The sequence below is a fragment of the Meleagris gallopavo genome, chromosome 5 (genome assembly GCF_905368555.1).
Source record: "Meleagris gallopavo chromosome 5, MGAL_WU_HG_1.1, whole genome shotgun sequence".
NCBI lineage: Eukaryota > Metazoa > Chordata > Aves > Galliformes > Phasianidae > Meleagris > Meleagris gallopavo.
In genome coordinates this window covers 487,870-508,735 of record NC_139408.1, presented here as the reverse complement: position 1 = coordinate 508,735, position 20,866 = coordinate 487,870, and the positions used below count along the sequence as shown (strand labels likewise).

The 20,866-nt window shown below is 39.1% G+C and overlaps 1 protein-coding gene across 1 annotated transcript in view; it reads left to right on the top strand.

The window, feature by feature from the left end:
* KIAA1549L (KIAA1549 like) overlaps positions 1–20,866 on the top strand; it is a 103,926-nt gene that overhangs the window by 75,969 nt on the left and 7,091 nt on the right. Inside the window, 6 exon segments of the mRNA XM_085223840.1 lie at positions 1,320–1,537; positions 5,090–5,219; positions 9,691–10,038; positions 15,154–15,251; positions 16,307–16,452; positions 19,343–19,494. Coding sequence (XP_085079966.1) covers positions 1,320–1,537; positions 5,090–5,219; positions 9,691–10,038; positions 15,154–15,251; positions 16,307–16,452; positions 19,343–19,494 — 1,092 coding nt within the window.

Here is a 20,866-nt window from a genome sequence, read left to right as displayed (position 1 = left end):
TCATTCAAAGTGAGAAGGCATAGAGCAGGACCATGGCTTTGCTCAGTCTGCATTCCAGCCTGTGCACAGAGGGCATAACTCTTTCTTGGGAACAAGGTGGAATGACAAAGATGGAGGTGCTGACGAAAAACCGTACTTTGACTCCTGTACTTGTGTACTGAGATTTTGATGTAGGTTTTGTTTTCTTCTTGAATGATCCATTTACAAAGAATTGAGGTTCATATCGGGGGTTTGGAATTAGATGATCTTAAAGGTCCCTTCCAACCCAAACTATTCTATGACTCTATATAGAGTTCTTAAAGAGGATAGACAAGCCTGAGAGGTTTCTTATTTGCGAACTTGCACTGCAACAACTGTTCAGAGATCAGCCTGAATCTCCCTGCTGCTGTTCTAAAGCCTCTACTGTGTGCTGCCACCAGAAATGCAGTAACAGGCGGTGTCATCGCTTTCCCATGTGGGCCTGGATTACAGCAGTGTGTCACAGTCCATTTCATGCTTGTATTTTAAGCCCTGATGTGCCACATAATTTCTAAACACAGGGAAAGGCTTATGTAGAATTCATCATTTATGTAAGTCAACAGAATGACGTTCCTAGTTCTATGCACTTCTCTGTACATACGTATTTTGGAAATTGTGAGAGGAATGTAGAATTTGACTCTGAAATGAGCAAATCCCAAGCAAATTACTTGTTTTCCTGTAACCAACAATGTGAAGCAGAAGATTGTTTTTTTTTTTTTTTTTGTAATACTTAGGAGTGTCCATAGGAACATAAAAGTCACCAGGTCAGACTAAAAACCCAGTTTATTTTAGGTTTTTATTTTTGATAGGGTACCAGAACAAATTTCTGAGATAACCTTACAAGAGCCTATGATGATATGACGATATCTCACCAAAATATTTCTCCAGCCGTCACTGATGACTTACTTGTGGTTTTCTTTAGCCAGAGGTGGTGGCTCAGTACTTCCTGGGCCCTACAGCAATTTTCATTAGTGACTTTTCCCCAACGTCCCCAGAAGCAAGTACAGCTTTGGGTCATGGCAACTGACTAACATAATCAGTGTTTTTCTTCGGTGGGTGTATCTGAGTCACTGTTTAGATGGTACATAGATTTTTAGGCTAAAATTATTTAACCATCTGCCAAGCCATAAAAAATGCAGCAACTCTGTTCACTTGCAGTTCCTCACTGCTTACAGATGGCATGGTGTGGTACAGAAAGCACTCAGTAAAATGACACATGAAGCGCATCAAACACGCTCTAAGAGTACTGTTTGGAAGCAGTCAGCCCAGCACCGTCCTTGAAACATCTTCTTGCCTTTTAGGTGAACAAGGCTTTGAAGCAGAAGTCCGATATAGAACATTACCGCAACAAGCTGCGTTTGAAAGCCAAGAGGAAGGGGTACTATGATTTCCCACAGGTTGACAACAACAAGGGGCTGACAGACAGAAAAAGGATGTATGAGAAAAACCAGAAAGAAATTGACCATATTTTGGATCCTGATCCAGATGTATCATCTCCGTTTGCTGAGCCCAAGAGCAGGTGAGACTTTTTATATGTAGTTCTTCCTCTGAGATGAAACTTGCTGTCCAGAGGTTTTAAGGAATCAGCAGGTCTGTTCTTCAGTTCTTAACTGTTTGCTAATTGATCCCTCTTACTTCATGAAGAAAATCGATATAGCTCGTGGTTATTTATGAAAGCACATCATCTCATAAAAATGGCGTGTGATTAAAAAGAAGTGAATTGGAAGGCAAAGGAAATGCGGGAAGGGATTGTTCCAAGTTTTTCTGTCATTTTCCAAGTAAATAAAAAAAGCAATATAATTTTTGTTTGGAAATTGGAGAGTAGACTTAAGCCAGAAAGTTAGCATCTGAATTACTTTCTGAAGTGGCACTATCTTTAACTGAACGTAGCTATAGCAGTAGGCATAGGAGATTGTGGTCGCTACACTGCCTGCATATTCAGTAAATCCGGCAGGAATATCCACAAGAATGTGCATGTGCCTTCCTGTGTCCTAAACAGAGAGAGTCATAATTCAGATGAATTACATGCAACATGAAGCTAGCATGTTGTGTAACAATACTGTGGTTTGGTTAATGCTTCGTTGTCTTTTGAAAATGACGTAGCAATATTATTTGTCTCCTAGCTTTAAAAATGAGAGGGTAAGTGCTAACTCTGTCTGAGTAGGTGGGTGGACCTGCTCTGCTGCTGGATGCTCCTTGACACACAAGTTGACACTTCAAGAGGAGGAGATGACACCAGTCCTAGCCAGTGCAGCCCAAGAGAGAGATGGTGCAGTATTCAGTTTGCTCCTCCTTAGAGGTGGTGAAGATGCAAGAGGGGAAGACTTAGTAAAGAGCGTGCGTGCCATTGCCCCTCTTATCACAAAGGCTCTGATTCTTACTGTAGATGGGGATTAGCAGTAGTTGATCTGCGAGAGGAAATTTAAGTACATTTGCTCTGGAAATGGTACTTTTTGCCTTGAGGTACGGTCTTGCATCTCCTGAAAAGATTAGTCCAAAGTTTTCCTGTGGAAAAATAGCGTTTTCAGATGAAAAAGACTATTATGATAATTAAAAAAGCAGTGTTGATCCAGAATGTGAGCAACAACTGCAAACAGATGTACTTCTGTAGGCCTAGAGGTAAATGGCAGCCCTCGATGGACTGGTGACAGTGTTGCATGGTCCAATGAAGAGTAAAGGTGCTGGTTTAACTGTGTTACATCCTTGCTGGAGGGCCTCGGGCATCTATTTCTTGTGCTGTTTTCTAGTGAGTAGGGAATAAGCTGCTTCAAAAGCAATGGCAAGTTAATACACTGAACCCTTAGCACACAGGAGTCGCACTCTGTCTGCGGTCTGTCGTGAGATACGAATGAAGAAAATAGAAATTTAGATATGGCTGTGGTGCACGTATAGTGAAGGACTTGGGCATTACTTTGGATGTTTATGCTGTGTCATGTGGCACGTAGGAAATGAATAAACTACTGCACATGAAGCTTTAATGCTAACCGTCTGTTCTTTGTTAAATACACAAATGCTTACTTGCTCACGTGCACAAACGTGCTGAAAGGTTCACAAACACATTTTTTTGCCTGTGTGCTTTCTAATGTGCTGTGTAGATCTGTCATAGTCTACTTGAGAAAGTGATTACTGGCATCCTAGAAACTGCTCGAAGGCAGGTGTACTACTGTAGAGAAATGATTCCCTTCTGGGGCTGAGCCATAAAAGACAGGGTTTACTTGTTGAATATATAGTCTGTATCCTTAGTGAGAAGTAGGAACCATTTACGATGCGTTTTTCTGTAAAGATGCTAAGCATTTTGAGAATGTTACAGATGTTGCAGATGTTTAAGAACTTTTTGCCAACAGATGTGTTCTGAAGTCTGTGTTAAAACTGGATGTGCTAACACACACATTGCAGCATTATTGTCTTCAGTTTGCAAGTATAAGAATGATGACTAAAACACGATAGTTCTAGAGGAAAACCTTGAATAAAACTTCAAGGTAATGTGGCTTAAGTTACTGCTAAATGAATCAGCACAATTGTGTTTCTGTAAAGAAACAAAACCTCTCAAACTAATCAAGGTTAGGGTGAAATCAAAATATTTGTTTCACTGTGTTTACTGCTTTGTATGATTGTTTGCATGGTTATTGTTACAGCAATAAGCTTCTATTTTAAAACATTTCCTTTTAAATCATTTAGAAGTTAGTCAAACATCTCAAAATTTCTAGGAAAAAGTCTGTTTTCCTTTTTGTTTTTTTCACTTTCGTCTATATTCCACTGACTTAAATAATGTTACTCCAACATTTCCAAAATATATTGGATAAGACAGGTGCAGCTGATTGCATTATTCAAGATAACCTTGGCAATTTGGTTTTGTTTGAAATGCTGTTGAAAAGAGATATACGAAACATCACCATTTAATAGTTTGATTTGTTCAAGAACAAACATTTTTGTGCTCTTGGTTCTTTTGAGTTTTCTGCACAGGAAAATTCATGTTATAAAATGTTTCAGCTGTGTTCTCAGAAGGCTTTTGCTAACACATTTGAATGCTAGCTGTTAGTGTTCATAGCTCCTTTCTCATTAGTAAAACTCTCACAAATGAGCTAATTGGCAGTCTCCAGGCAGTTTTTTTTTAAAGACGTTTCTGATTATACCTCCTATTCTGAGTTTGTCCTTAATAGTTTGTAATCAGGTCAAGAATCTGCATGTGTTAGAGAGTTGTGTATCTGAAACCCTTAAAAGATATATCACAACTGCATCAACCAAGTATTAACGGGCCTGTTACAAACCTTGTATAGAATTTGAGACCTTTAGTGCAGGAGCATAAAAATTGTCAGATCTGATTTACTTAGTTTAATGGAAATATAAAGCTTGGTTGCTGTTGATTTGATTTTTATTTATTTATTTATTTATTTTGTTCTATGTGTTATCCTTCCTGATTTGTGTAAACATCACTGTCTCTGGGTCTTTGTAACTCTTTCTGCCTGTTGACCTTAACCTCAAGGCTTTTACCTCCAAGATGCCCCAGAGAATTTGTAGGAGCTGATCACTAAAAACTCTGTAAATGTAGCAGTTTTTAATTTTTCTTTATAAATCTATCTCGGTTTCGTTATAAAAAATATTAATTTGGCATCTTGCAAACAATTCCCTCCCCTCCTGTCCGTTTTCTCATACACTTGGTTGGATGTTTGTTTCAATGGAGCTTAGTTCCACTTATTTGTCGCTACTCAGGATTTGTCACCAAAATCTCTGCCTCTTCTAAGTGTGTGAAAGGTGCTACTATTTTTAGGAACGGCACCTATTTTTTTTTTTTTTTTTTTTAGATTAAGTCATACTAGCTAACACTGAAAGAGTTCTAATATCTTCTAGGGACACATTTCATTTTATGAACTACACCATGTGATGCTTGTATCTTAATTTTATTTTCTTTACCAGTAAACAAAATTTACAATCACTTTGAAATACAGTTGATTTCCAGGAGTTCCATATACGTTCTATAATAAAGCAACATTTTCTTTATGATCTTTATGATTATAAAATAATTCTTGTTTGTTTATATTCTGTTAATTTTACTGTTTTTCTTGTCTTATAGGCAACAGATAAAGAACTCAATATACAGAAGCCGGCAGTCTTTGAACAGTCCTAGCCCAGGAGAAACTGAGATGGATCTTCTAGTGACTCGAGAAAGACCTAGGCGTGGAATCCGTAACAGTGGATATGATGTAAGTTTATCAGGCATACCTTCTGAAATTGGCTCAGCCAAGACTTAGCTCATTCCAGAAAATGGGAAACTGTTGATAAGCTCCAAGCCAGAGTGTCCTCGGGTACTTGACCATACAGTACGTTACATGCACTCAGCATCCTGAAAGAGGCTCAGGATATTCTGAGCACAGACTGATGAACATACTTTATACTTGAAATCGTTTTGTTGTCTGAAATGGAAACAAAATGTTCTCGGAACATTATTACAAAAGTACTGATTTTTGAATTTAGATAGCTCTTTCAAGTATGTAACTGCCTGCAGGATACCAATATCTTATCCATGTAATTAAAATCCTATTTCTTCTTTACCCCTTATGCTGCTCTCTTGAATCAGAAGAATGGACAACCAACTTCTAGGAATTGCACTGAAGTCCAGATGTCAGTGGTTTGTGGAAAACCCCTAGGAAATAGACACATTCTTATTCTCCTCTTACTATGTCAGAACTGGGAGAATTTCGAGTATTTAAGTGTTAAAACCAGGCAGAGTAGATCCTGCACTGGTTTACGGTCCGAGGAACTCACACAGCCAGCATAAGTTTTAAGAGTAGTTGTTTTGTGCAATGTGAACATACAGTGGGTCTAAGTTGACACAGCATGCACTCATACTGAAGATGAAAAAAGCCCATACTCCTAAGGTAAAGTAGAATTTTTCAGTCCATTATGTATACCAAAGGCTGTAGCACAGCCATCCCTGAAGATCGATTCCTATAGAAGATCTAAGCATTTCTGGAAAATGAGGAAGTTAATCTGGTGATTGTCATCCTCTAGGCAAGAACTTCGTTAATTGTTAACTCTCAGCTGGCAGGGATGTATTTTTAGCAAAGTGAATGCATTTATCAAGGTCAAGGAATGTGTTCAGGCAAGTTTAAGTATTTTACAGAATTAAGCGGCGCAGATAGTGATTTTGAAAGTCAGCTTTTGAATTTTTGAAAATGATTTCCTGTGCATTGATGCTTCCCATCAGATTGTATGAGTCAGGTTGTGCCATGTAATTGGAATGACTGCTTCACTGCTTTCTGGAGCATAAGAATGTATAGAATATATTGCACTAACCTGAGAAAAAAAAAAAAAAAGAAAATGAAAAAAATGAAAAGAACCACTCTGTTGCACTTAGAATAGACTACATTTTGCAAAAAAAGAAAGGTTTTTGTGTTTACCCTGCTTGTGTGTTACCTTTCTTAATAGTTCATTATCTAGCTGGACTTTCCTCTGTATTCTGAAAATCAGGTGTTTCAAGAAGAGCCTGGGATTTTTTAATTATACTATTAAGTAGTTTCTCATAGGTAAAAAATCTTTCTGAAATGAATGTTAAAAGCACTCTAGCAGCTCACGTGGCCCCCTGCCAGTAGTGCAAAATGAGCATATCATAATATGTATCCAAAGAATTTAAAAATACACTTGAGTATGTTGTGTATATTTATAATGCATAAAAGAAGATTTTCAAGTAAAATTTTTTAAAGCCCTGTAAGTGGTATAATGAGCTCATACAGACTCGTTAATCTCCTCGGCATAGTTAGTCTCTGACATCAGCATATCTCACATGAGATTTCCTTGCTTTTCTTTTTGCTCTGTGGCAGAGGGAATTGTCCCTGGCATGGTCTTTTTTTTTTTTTTTTTACTGTTAAGTTATGTAAAATTCTCTTTGACTGATGTGCTGCAGATTCACTGCAGTGCACCTCTTCTAACAGTGGAAGTGTTTTTCTGTCTGAAAGCAGCGAAATGCCATGGGGAAAATGGAACAGGATGTTGAAATCTAGTTCTCCAGCCTCTGCTTGCAGCGTGGGCTGATCTCCCTCCCTCCTATTTGAGCTACCTTGGTGCTTTGCCAAGCTGTTGACAGGCTGGCTCTCCCAGGCACAGGCTTGCGCTTAAATCTGTGTTAATGCATGGAATCCATGTTGATCCCACCGTGGTCCATCAAAACACCCCTGTGAGCCTGAGCTCTGGAGGTGGATGTAAGTACTTCAGACAATAGAGCTGAGGTATTGGCCCAGAAGAATTATTTTAATGGATTAGTATCTTCAGCTGTTAGGTCTGTGTGGCAGTCTGCTGAGGAAAAGGTGTTGAAGAGCTCAGTAATGCTATGATGTGTTTATGAATTAGGGCTGCTTTGTATGCTGGACCTCGTGTCATTTCCTTTTTACCTAATAACATCTTGTACAGTGTTTTGACATCTGCTCTGCTGTTCTAAAGGACCCACTCTTCTAACCTTCTCCTCCTACTACATAATTTAGCAGCAAGTTTCACCGACTTAACGCGAAAGTTGTGTTTTATAAGCCATTCCAAATGAGGAATTCATGAAGCGGATACCCTGTGTTACCTTCAAGTCATGAGATTTTTGCAGAATAACAAATGGCTTTTTATTTTTTGAGCTGTTACCAGCCTGCCTGGGATACGTGATGTTTTGCCTTCTCAGCCATGACAAATGGTGGTGGTTGCGTGGAGAGTTTGGTTTGCTTTCTAAGTAAAATAAATTGTTTCCCAAGAATCTTAAAGAAAGCTTAAGAACGGTTAGATGGATACGCACAACAAAATCACAACGGCTTATGATCTGCCCTATTTTGCCCTGCTCTGTAAATAGGAAAATAAGAGCTCGAAAATCTGTCACTCCACACTGTTTTATTTGATTTTTTTATTTCATGTTTTGTAAATAGTTTCCTCACATGAAGATGTTTATTTTTTTAGTCACAGCTGTCTAAAATATTCCAATAATAATAATCAGAATATGAGGTCAGTAATCACCTACCTGCCTGTTAAGAATGTGTAGCTTTTTATGTACCCTACTGTTTGATATTCTCTGTATGGTGTTTAGTTATATAGCACTTTTTTATCAATGGGTTATTTTTGAAGGTTACCTATCTTTAAATTTTAACAAATCCAACCAGGGTTTGGGTGTGGTCACCTTCACCTAAAACGCAGATTAAGGAAACTTAAACATATTTATTACTTCTGAGATCTTCAAAGACAATTATGAGTAGAGCAAAAGCTGTAGTGAAAGAGTCTAGAACCTTTGAACTGCTAATGAGCTTTATGCTAGGGCAGAAAAAAATTAGTCAATTTTTGGTGTAAAGGGAAGAAAACGACCTCATTATAAAAACCTAAGAATTTGTAAAAGAGTGTACTGATCTAACTTGACTGATACAGTTGCATTAATGCAACTAGTCAAAAAGCTTTGATTTGATGTTCGCATCAAGAAGTTCATGATAGAGTGATTTCATGGTACTGTTGCAGCAGCAGAATCCTGCCAGAAATGGATCAACTCCGCCTCTGTACAGGACTTGCTTTTCCTTCTTGGTGTAATTCCAGTATTACACGATAGCTGTGTCCAAATGGCATTTAAATTTGTGCAATGTCAATGTTAACGTACAGTGGTGTCTATTTATAGTAATTATGTGTTTCAATTGATAGAAGATAGCATGCATTAGTAAGTGATAGGATGAACTGGAATTTTAAAACTTGAGCAGAAGTGTCACCAGTCACCTCCCAGTTCTTTGTGCCAGCTTTTAAGTTGATAAATTAAAGCTCGCTTAATATTGGCAATGATTAAAAATTTGTTATTTGTATGATTTATTTTAGACATTATTTTCGTTTACTGGACAGAATCAGAGTTGTAATGGCTTCACGAAGGGGTTGTAGCAGAAAGCCTGATGTATTTCAACGTCGGGTGCTAATAGGTCTCTTGTGGGATTTCTTTCACTGATATTTTTATGGTTATAATGAAACAGAAGAAGCATGGCTATTAATCATCCAGTTGGACAGTATGACTTCAGAGGCTTTTCATTGGTTGCAGTTGTTATCCTAGAAGGGACCCTAGGAGTATCTCCAGAGAGGGGCCGGGGGCACTGGGGTTGCCCAGTCTGGAAGAGAGGAGGCCAGGAGGCAACCTCCTTGCTCTTGGCAGCTCCCTAAGGAGGGGAAGCACAGGGGGAGGTTAGGAAATTTCAGGAGGACTCCTTAACCTTAGATCTTCTGCAACCTTAATGTATGTGAGTAAACAGAAGAACCTCAGTCCATGTAGCTGAAACAAGCAGTCCCTTGTATGCAGTCCTTCGTAGTAATGGTGCCATTTAGGGATCTGTACTCCTGGTACGGTTCTACCCCATTGATACTAATAACTAAGAAAAGAATTTAAACAATTCTCATTGTTTATAAGTGAATCCTTAACAATTTAATATCAATTTAATATGATACAAGAGCGTCTCTGATAGTTCTTGCTGCAAACAATGAAGGATGTGAAAGAGTCCTTGAATCCCTGGCTATTATCCTTGCCTGCATGACATAATGTCTTTTAAGTTCTTGTCATGTGTATATACTGTAACAAGTCTTGACGTTGCGTATGTTATATCAGTGTTCAAGAATGTTTTGTGTGAAGCAGCAAAAATGCTGTCTTGTAAAGCTTTTATGTGTACATGCTTTTACTCCATCCAACAGACTGAGCCTGAAATAATAGAAGAAACAAATGTTGATCGTGTCACTGAGCCTCGGAGCTACACCAGGTCCCGTCAGGCCAAAGGCCACTCAGAGACCTCAACTTTAAGCTCTCAGCCCTCCATTGATGAGGTTCGACAACAGATGCACATGCTCTTGGAAGAGGCTTTCAGCCTGGCCTCTGCTGGTCACGGAGGACAGAGCAGGCAGGAGGCCTACAGCTCCGCACCACACTTGCCCTATTCAGAGGTGGTGACCAGCGCTCCTGGTACCATGACCCGACCTAGAGCGGGTGTGCAGTGGGTACCCACATACAGACCAGAAATGTATCAGTACAGTCTACCGAGACCAGTAAGTGAAACTTCTCTTTAGTATGCTTTAATACCATAAAGATATTTCTACTCTAAGAACTCTTTTTTTTTTTTTCTTTTTAAGATGGAGTCCCATTTTCATGCTTAAAACTGGGCATAAAGCCATGTTTACAATAAATAAGTTTGGGTAGTGGGGCGTGTTTCTCTGTCTTTACACGTGCCCATATCTCACATGAAGACTCTTAGGATCTATTTTAGCAGCAAGGTGACCTTATCTGTGTTTTGCTTGAAAGATAAGGCTGCACTAAGCTCCAGACTGTTCAACAGATAAAGAACTGGTCTGCATGTCTCCTGTTCACTGAATGCGTATTTGGAAGCAATCTGTTTTTTAAAAACATATGGGCATGAAACATTGAACGCTTGGTTGGACTAGATGATCTTATAGGTTGTTTCCAACCTTGTGATTTATGATTCTATGATTCTGCACAAATTCCACCAGTGAGAAACATCATCCCAAGCTGGGGAACCAAGTGCAATGTAAAATCCGCGTGACCTGAAAGGTGGGCTGGTATTGTCAGCCTTACAATTACATTTATTGGTGTGGGACTAAGAGGTGGCTCATAGCCACAGGTTTCTCGGTTGACCTTATGTGGGTCACTCTTGATGCTTCACTTGCCTCAATTTGCGACTAACAATTTCTTAGCTCACAGAATTAATAAGCTTTTTGTAGATAAATAGACAGCAATAGCAGTAGTGCTGTGGGCATCCTTGGTAGGTCAAGCTACCTCTGAATTCCAAGATACTGTTATTCTGAAACTGTTTGTTCATCTCACTGGGGGGGAACAAAAAAAAAATATATAAAATTATAATGCATTTTAGGGGTCAGAAATAATTTTTTTGTTTTGTTTTGAAATAATGCATGTCGAATTGAGTTACTAAAACGCTTAGTAAAAGAGAATAAAGCAGGAAAAGTGTCCTCACTTTAAAATAACTATTACTATGACTTCTCGTGACAATAAAAAGTACATTAGAGGATGCTGCTTCTGAACTATTCTAAACATAAGTGAAGTCAGTGGCACTGCCTGCGGAGGCTCACGCTGGTGCTATTTTAAATCATGCTAAGGGATATTTTTGGCCCTTTGAAACTACCGCAGTGAACTTCATATATGGCATATAATGGGATTTTATGGCTAGAATTCGATTAGAAGCTCAAGAGACAGTTAATAGCTATCCAAATTACTTTGACACTTGAGAAAGACTTTTTGAAAGGAATTGAAAATCATTATATGGAGTGCGATTTAAGAAAAATGTAATTGCTATATTTTTTGGTGATTGCTTCACTATTTTCAAACTCAGTCATCTACTTGTTTTCTGGGCTTTAAAGCACTTGGTGATCTTTCTGGGGGCTTGAAGATAGCGGTAAGCACTTCCCTGAAGACACTTAGATTTTAACTGGTTGCCATGGGGTAGGATAGTCGCAGGCTAATGGTGCTTGGAATAAAGGTTGTTAATTCATAGTTTTTTGCTGATCTGTTTCTGAGATGTAAGTTGTACTTCAACTGAAATGTTTCCTCATTTGTTCTCAAGTGGGGAAGGAGGATTTCGATTAGAAAAACCCACTTGAAATGTATCTGCGGAGTGATGTGCGCAGGAAAAATATGCAAGAATTGCTGCTCTCGATGATTTAGCACCTGTTTGCCTGCCCATGGAATCTCTGTTTGGTAATTCTGATGGAGATGCTGAAAGGGGAAGCACTAGGGAGTTGATTGGCCCAGAGTACAGCAGGGCTGGCCGTGGAGCAGCTGTGAAGTGGCTGGTGCAGTGAAGGTGTCCATTATGATTTGAAATTTGGATTTAAGATGATTTTCGTTCTTAAATGGAAGAAATGCAGACCTTGGCTTTATTTATGGGTTTCTAAGTACAAGTGTAAGGATCTTCAGCCCATCACTTGTTTCGGAGACTTGGGCCTTCGTAGCCCGTACATTGCACTCAACCTTTTAGGAGCTCTTCTGGACTCTACTGGAGTCTTTCCAGCAATTTGGGTGCACTTGAGCCAGCACTTACTGCAGAGATGTTTCATAGATGATACAAGTGCTGAATAAGATTTCTAACACTTGCATTCTCTGCTTTTATACAGCATAAAGAATGAGATCGAAGCACATGTCATATATCTCCTGGTCCCAAATTCTTTCTCACAGCTTTTTTGCTCGGCTGTAGTTATTACTCCACTGGTTTGCTTTTAAGATTCTCAGTGTTTTAGCCAAAAAAAGATTCGCTCACTGACATTACTCTCTGGAAGGGTGGTGTGAGGTCTGCAGTCTGATACTTGTGCTGTCTGAATCTGAAATGTGATTAATTTAACAGGAATTACTGTCACCTCCATGTTACAGAAGATCTCATTTTTGGTCAAAACAGTGTTTGGAATCCTTTCAGAATGCTCCTCTGATAGTTTGTTTTTTTTGAGAACAGCAAAACTAATACAGCTTCTTCAGCACCTTCATTTTGAAAAATAAAATTAGGCAAATTTCCTGTGAAATCAACATCTTCATATATGCTGGCTTGTTTTTGCTTTTTTTAATGTTTTTTTTGTTTGCTTGTATGTGTTTCTTTTAAAAGCTAGTTTGCTTGGCTTTCCAGCAGCATACAAGTTCCAGTGAAGTTGCTTTTTTTTCTGTAATCTTGTCAGTCTAGTACCAAAGGGCTCATCTAAACCTCCAACAGATGTGCCTTCGTAGTCTCTGAACATTCTTTTTCCGTTTGTGTTGCATGTAGGAAAATACTAGTACTCAGCATAACACCTTGCAGAAAGTCCAGAAAATTTAGAGTTCCTTGTCATAACTGTTTTGATGGTTGTGGAAGCTCAGCACGGCAGAGAATTGACCACTCTCCACCAGAACGGGCAGTCCCTTGGTGAGGCACAGCAAATCTTTTGATAGGATTTTTCACTTTAACAGGATTCCCTTTGCCTAGCCATTAGCAACATGGTGCCACTCATTCAAAATTGTTCATCTCCTATTTAAGCAGCAAAATAAATGCTTGGATTTTCTACTTCGTATTTTATTCCCCTCCACGTTTTCAGTGCAAGTTGCAGGAAGTTTGTGAGCCATTCTTTGTGGTACCTTAAAAAGCTTCACTTTATGCCCATATTTCAAAAGATGTGCGTTAGAGAAAACCCAAGACTGCCTCTGTTCCTCTCCATCAGCCCTGTCGTACTCAGTAGTATTTGGAGTCACCAACCACTCTGAAACACATGCTGTACCTTTAAGATAGGGAAAAAATAGTTTCATGTTTAGTACAAATGTATGCTGAGGGCAAGGTTAGGATGAAAGGGTTGTGGAGCCGGAAGGAAGTGTAGAGTTCAGCATTGCCAGCTTTTCGGGTACAGAAGAAGCATTGCAGACCATTTCAGGTCCAGTGCTATGAGAAATGTAAATTAAACTTCCTTTGATGCAACTGGCATTTTGTTTGTTCTGTACGTTTATTTCGTTAAAAATCAAAATCAGTATTTCCAACTCTTGGCTAGGATATGTGCAATTGCATTTTCAGTTTTTCTCACCTAGTGATGGAAATACTTCAAATAACTTTGTAGCGTGGTGAAAGTGAATATTTAGAGACATCATAGGTGGCGTATAAGGAAAAATGATTTTCTAAGACATGCCTTTGAGGGACCCTACCCTGCTTTAAAGAGACGGGGATGAGAGGTGGGAGAGAGATGCTTGGTTTATATTGCTTTTCCCTTAGCTATGCTGACATTAAAAGTCAGCTTTTGTTAGGTTACCTTCTCCAGTTTTGCAGCGGAGAAAAAGCATAACGGAGCACTGTCTAAGAGTGTGATATGCAAAGGTGATTACTGTATGATAATGGTTTTAGAAATTTAGTGTGGGATTTATATTGCCAAATTCAAACCTAGATGTAGGTGTGAAGTCTGAGCTATTAGTGTAAATCCTGTGGGCTCTTTCAACAGGCAGGAGGAGGGTGACTCATCCCATGGCAACATGTTTTTAGCTTTCTCTGCTGTTTGCCAAGGGAGAGTCTCCGACTGAAGCAGAATCATCTCGTGTAGTTCAGAGCCTCACTGCTGGACTTCAGATGTTAGTTTTTGTCAGAATGCGTATTTCTTGGTACTGCACAGCCTCCCCCAAGTTTGCTCTCTTTCTGATCTTTGTGTTTCTCTCAAGTGTTGTCAGTAAAAGCATAATGACCAACAAATAAAGCATAATAGGTAGAATACAGGTGTCAGTACTGTAGAGACTGATAACACTCCTCTACCTTTAAGCATATTTAGCCACATTGTGACCTCTAGCTTAGAGCATACCAAAGAACTTAGAAGAGGTGTTTTGTCCTATAGGCCGCAGCACACAATTACTGGTCTTTCGCATGCGTTAGTGATGAAAGCCAGAACAGCTATGAGCAAGATGCTCCTTTCTGTGAGTTGGTAAGCTGGTTGTGTGCTCCTCTGATTTTTCTATTTCAAAATGATTTGAATTATTATTGCTTTAGAAAGATACAGAGCTTGGGGTTTTTGTTAAGAGTTTACTTTTAATCTCTCCAAGGCTGACAAAAAGCTGAAAAATGCATTGCTTGTGGGCAGTTCTGTTTCACCAGGTGTTGCTCTGAAAATGTTTTATGAATCCTTAAAATGTTTTACTTTTGGGAAATGCCCCATCCTTGGGGACTTACAATACTTTCAGGCTCTGAGCAACTTGATCTAGCTGTGGTGTCCCTGTTCATTGCAGGGGAGTTGGACTAGACGGCCTATAAGGGTCCCTTCCAACTCTAAGGGTTCTGTGATTCTATGAAGTGGAAACTATGAGATCTTTTTCCTTTGAATCCAAATTATCTGTGGAATCTCACATTACTGTAGCAGACTTACTTTCCCCGCAAGGTGACAAGTGTCACAAATGTGGAATTTAATGTTCTGCTTTAATTACATTGCCTTGCCTTTGTGAACTCATTTGTTCGTGTTTTCTTCTGTATCCTAAAATCACCCAAGCTTTGTAAATTCTCTAATAAAATTCCATTACTAGTGGTGCCACAGAATAATAGTCTCCAGTTGGCCAGCACTTGTAATGAGTATTTAATTTCTGAGGTTATTTACTTTTTAATTTGAATGTGGATCTCTTGGTATTTAAGAAAATATTCCTCTCTCCTACAGGCTTATAGATTTTCTCAGCTTCCCGAGATGGTGATGGGATCTCCTCCTCCTCCTGTCCCTCCCAGAACTGGTCCTGTGGCTGTTGCCTCTCTCAGGAGGTATAGAGCTTTTACTTTGTTTTCAATATGAACTCTAAAAATCACAGTTTATGTAAGAACTGAGACAAACCCTCAAGTAGCACTTGTGAGCCATCCAGTTAATAAAGAAACACTCATGAAATTAGAAACGTGCTATTTTTATTTACATTTAAACATCAAGAGGAAAGAAATAATAGCAAATTTTCTCTTCCATTAGCTCATCATCTTCAATAAAATTAGGAAATCCTTGCCTCCAAATCACACAGTGCATAATGAAATATTGTGTAGCAGATGTGCAGCAGATAGCTTGCACCATCTTTCTCCCTGCTTATCTCTGTTCTAAGAACCTGCAATGTGATACTGATGAGTTACCAGTATCCTGGGTCTGGGGGACTTCCACCTGGCTTTCAGATATCTAACACCTTTCTTCACAAAGGCAAGTATGAGTAAATGCCTGATTGTCTCAGCTCAGTGTATACTGCCTCTTCCTCAGGGTAAGGCACTCCATAAAAAGCATTTCAAGCTATTTTCACGCTTCTGTGGTGGAAGAGCTGATATAGCCTACAGTGTTGTGCTGTTGTACACTGCAGAGTGCCAACAGTAATTCAAAGGCACTGCAAGCCTACTGAGAAATGCTGTAGAGTACTAAGAACAAGGGAAACTTTTCTGAGTGTCTGCTAGCTGCATCCAAATATTCAGAACACTGACTTCTTTGTCATATTGTTTAATAACCACTAAGTAATAGTGCCATAAATCAATATAAATCAATAAAGCTATAAATCAACTGGGACGCATCATTTCAGAAGACGCTAGAACTTCCCATGTGCAGTTTAGACTACTTTCTGACACCTTATCATCTATCCTGTGTTTACTGTAAGCTTGTGTTGATGAGCTTTGCTACAGCTCTGGTTTTTGTACTGCATATCACAGGCATTTGTTTGAAAGTTCAGTAAAACTGGATAGCTTAATCCTAGCAGGCATGTCATATTGTAGCTCATAGATGCATATATAGCTGTCTTGTCCAATAGTCAGGATGTTAAATGTTTTTCTTTTTTTTTTCTACTTTTAATGCACAGGTCTACATCAGATATTGGCAGCAAAGTGAGAATACCAGAGTCCAGTGGGGTGGATCAGGCCCAGCATCACGATCCAGCTTCTTATGCACCTGGTTCAAGAGCTCCAATGCCTGTAGGCCCACTTGATCAATCAGCTTTTCACTCAGGTGAGAAAATAGACCTGCAGACCGATCTTGCAACTTAAAGAATCGTGTGATTTGTTTTGCATGTAAATGAGCTGATGAGAAACAGTAAAAACACATGATTATTTGGAGGAAGAAGGAATTAGATATTTTTCCAGGTACAAATGAAGGGCTTACTTAAAGGATTGTCCCTCTGCAAATGCAGAAGCAGCTACGTTGTAAAGTATTGCTCATCCTGCAAAAGGAAAGGGAGACGGTCATTTCTGAAGGTAAGACCCCCCCCCCCCCCCCCCCAGATGGTCTTTGTTCTCGTATGTCATTCTGCTGGCTCACCTGTCAGGACTCTGAGCCACTAATGTCCAGTAGAACAGTTCATATGTACCAAAAATCCAGTGGAAAATGTAAGGGGATTGTCTAGCTGATACAGAGGCTATTGGTTGTCAAGAGCACAAGGTACAGTATTGATGGGGCTCCATGGCAAGAGGCAGCTTTCTGGCAGATCTCTGAACACACCAGCAATTGACATGTGTCTAAACAAATACAGCCTTGCATAGAGAGGCTGTCACCAGCAAATGTCAGAAGACTGGAAGCAACTTCTCATTGGCAAAATGTTTTCTTAAAGAGCTATAGAAAAAAGCTTTCAAGATAAAGTAAATTTTATGTTGTCATTTCAGTTTAGTAAATGGCAGATTCATTAGACAGGACTGTTAATCTGCAAATAATTCCTTTCTTATCTTTCTCAGAAGTAATTGAGAGTTATCTGCGTTGTATTCACAATCTTCTGAGAATAATGCTGTGAAAATGCATATCTGCCGCTAATTAATTAAATGCAGTAGGTTTGAAGGATCCGTTGTACACCCATTCTTATCGCAGTACCTTCCTCAACGTGAGTCTGAAAGGAGCAGATGCCACCCTTTCATATAAGTGTTTTGAACTATAAAGTGTGCCACACTGCCAAGAACCCTACTGTCGTGACTGCAGCAACGTTCTGCGTGATACCGCTTTCTGTCACTTCCAGTGATGCGGGGGTTTTATTGCTGTGTGTTACAGATAGGTGTGCTGTGCTACCACTGAAGAGTGCATTTCAGAAGAGACAAAATGTCCTTAGTGTACACTGTAGAGTTGGCCAGATTTATTCTAGGATTAACTGGAGGAAAGGTTCGTGTGGGAGAGATCCTTTAAATGGCTGTAATGCAGGGAAAGATTAAGAGAGTTGTGAGAAACCTGCAAATGTAACAGATGAGGATTTCTCGTGTTCTAATTGGAAAATAAATTTTTATCAGATCAGTAGGTGGAAAAGCTTTACTGCAGATGCTGACTGGGCACAAAATGGCCAAATGTTGCCCTCATGCAGCCCATCAACATCAGCTTTAAAATCATGATGTTGCGGTAAGATAGCACTTGAGCTTCTTGAGTGCTCAATTTGTATAACTGCTCATTTTGCTGTGGTTAAATTAAAAGAGCTTTTTTGGTGAAGAGAAGCTATGTGTCATCTGCAGGAGCAGCACTTGTTTCTCAGTACAAGGCTGAAGAATGCTTTGGACAAGTTAGCCTTGCTAACTCACTCCTCAGTGAAAATGCTCAGTTGTCTTTTTATTGCGTTTCTGCACTTACTGGCTTTTCTGCTCTTGCATCAATGATTTATTTTTGTTACTCTCTGTAAAACTTAGAACTAAAATACATGGCTGTGTATTACTGAGTACTCAAAATATCCATCCACGTGCTTTGTTTGCTACGTGATAAATACAGTAGAGAGCTTTCTCCCCCTCTGGGTTTAGGAATGAGGCTGTAGTGTACCAGTGATGTAAACGCTGGTGTTTGTATCTCTATCTAAAGAGAAACTAGTGGAAAGAAGTCTTACTGGACAAGCAGATAGTAGTTTACTCTAAATTTGGCAAATAGGTGGAATTATGATGGCTTCTCTCTAGAAATAGTGGAAGTACGTGACGAAATGGTGGTGTTCTAGACTGCCTAGTTACAAACTGTCTGTAATCTCAGTAATGGCAGGATGAAGTACCTTCTGTTGTGAATCTCTGTGAGGATTGAAGCCTACGTTAACGAGTAGATATAACCAGAGATCTGGTTGAACCTTGTCTTGGGAATGCTATTTTCTCCTACTTAAAGTCAAGTAAGATCAGGGCATTCTAACAAAAGACTTCCTGGACATCCCTATGCATATGTCTTGATGAAGACACAGGAGAACAGATTTTATGTCAGCAGGTTTCCTTGGAAATATTTATGTAAGTGGTAGCTGCATAATTCATTGCAGTCATAGGCTGTTGCTGGGAAATGAGTTGAGCAGGCAGAGCCTTGGGTTTGTTTTTTTTTTCTTTGTTTTTTAATGGTAACATTGAAATTTTATGATGGAGTTGTTGAGATTACAGCCTTTTAAAGGTATCACTCAATATTGTAGGTTTTGTGTCTAGAGATATTAGAATAGTAAATATAAACTGAATGGTTTGTAACCTGCTGTTGAAAAGAAAGATGCAATACTCTGAAACCCATGGTAACAGCAGCTAAAAATTGAATACAAGGAAACAAACGTTAAAGGAAAATGAGCCTTTTTTTCTGGAATGATTCAAAGTTTTAGGGGGAATCATTATTACAAGGATCCAAATCCTTAGGAGTAAGTCCTCATATCTTTATCTGAAGCTTGTGCATCACTATATGGACAACTGCCAATCTCATTTTCTCCAGTATTTTCTACCATTATAGAGATGTGTAGTCAGCTATTTGGAGTCTTAAATCCAACCAATGGTGATCATGTTCTTACTGGAGGAAAAAAAAAAAAAGGAAAAGAACCCTGAACATCTACTTCGTAACTAATATCTTCTAATTTTTAACTTAAATGATGGGTTGCTAATTGTATATGATGTGTTTTTTTTGTTTTTTTTTTTGTTTTTGTTTTTAATAGGAAATACAGTACCAGCAGTGTTTGCCATACCAGCAGCAAACCGACCTGGCTTCACAGGCTATTTTATCCCAACACCACCCACAGCATATAGGAACCAAGCCTGGATGCCCTATGCTGGGGAAAATGAATTACCAGGACAGTGGGCAGACTCAGTAAGTATCCTAGCTTTTCTAACGATGTGCATTTCTACACAAAAGATGTCTGAAGTGATGCTAAGCATCAGCAAAGAATCTGAGCAGGGTGATTCTTCCTGAATGGAAATAATCTCTAGCAGTGAGGATTTATGAGAGAGGGTACAGATATTTATCTGTCCATGCAGTGGACTGTAAGCATCATTCAGTAAGTTAGAGGCTGGCACCCATTCAAGGATGGTGTGACAGATACAGTTTTCTTTGCCCAAGACAGAAGTTAAATACTTGATAGGCAGTGAGTGATGCTGTTGTCTCACAAAGTGGCCTTATGCTGTTTGAAAGCTGGGGAGCATCTTTCCATCCTGAAGACTTGTCCCAAGACAACCCCTCTCCCGAATACGAGCTCCCAGCTCTGCCACAGCCCTGCTGTGCAGCGTTTCTGCAGGGAGTGACAGATCTTAAACTAAATAATTAATTGCACAATTCTACTCTTGGACAGATCCAATTGTTAGTCTGAAGTATACTTGCATTTCAAAGAAATGAAACTGAGATCCTAAAATGAATTGCAGTAGTTCATCATGTCTGAAACAAATTCTATCACTTAAGGGCCTTTTTTTTTTTTTTTAAGACACTTTAATGCTACTAAGGAAAAAAAAAATGCAGGATTGACTCTTCTGCTTGAGCTTAATTCTAATGTTTATGCAGAACCAATTCAGCTGAACTGGGAGATGGATTCTATTTCTTTGTGCAGATAATCAACCAAATATTTTAGTGAACTGCATTTGGAGACAAATAGTTGCCTTGGAGCAGCTAAGCAAGAGACGATAAGGTCATATAGATGTTCCTGAGGACAGCTCTTTTGTGCCAGATCTTCATGACTGCTGTTGATGTGTAAGAGGAAAAGAATTCAATTTGATTCTCAGATGTAAGTCTGAATTTGTAGGCTGAACTGTCAAGAAAAAGGATATTCATATACAAACTATATCTGATGATGTGCTCCCGACAGCTGAAGGCTTGTGAAGTCATACAGATTCCCTTTCCAGAATGCAAACACAGAAAATCTTTGCTAAAAATGTGTTTTTATTTGTAATCCTACTGACACTGTAGATTCAAGAGACCTACTTGTTTGTATCTGAAATTCAATTTGAACTTATTCATTAAGAAGAAAAAAATGAACAAAAAATGGGAAAAGTATTTCTTGAATATTCTTTTTCCCTTTTGCGTCTCAGTTTCAGTCCCATGAAATAAGTAAGAATCAGGTATCACCTGTCAAAAATCAAGCCTGAGAACAAACGAGACTAAACTGGAAAACCAGGCTCTGACCCCCCAGTTTCCTTCCTTTAGCAGGAGATGAGAAGAGCACATAGTGCCCCTGGGCCTTCCTTTCTGCTGT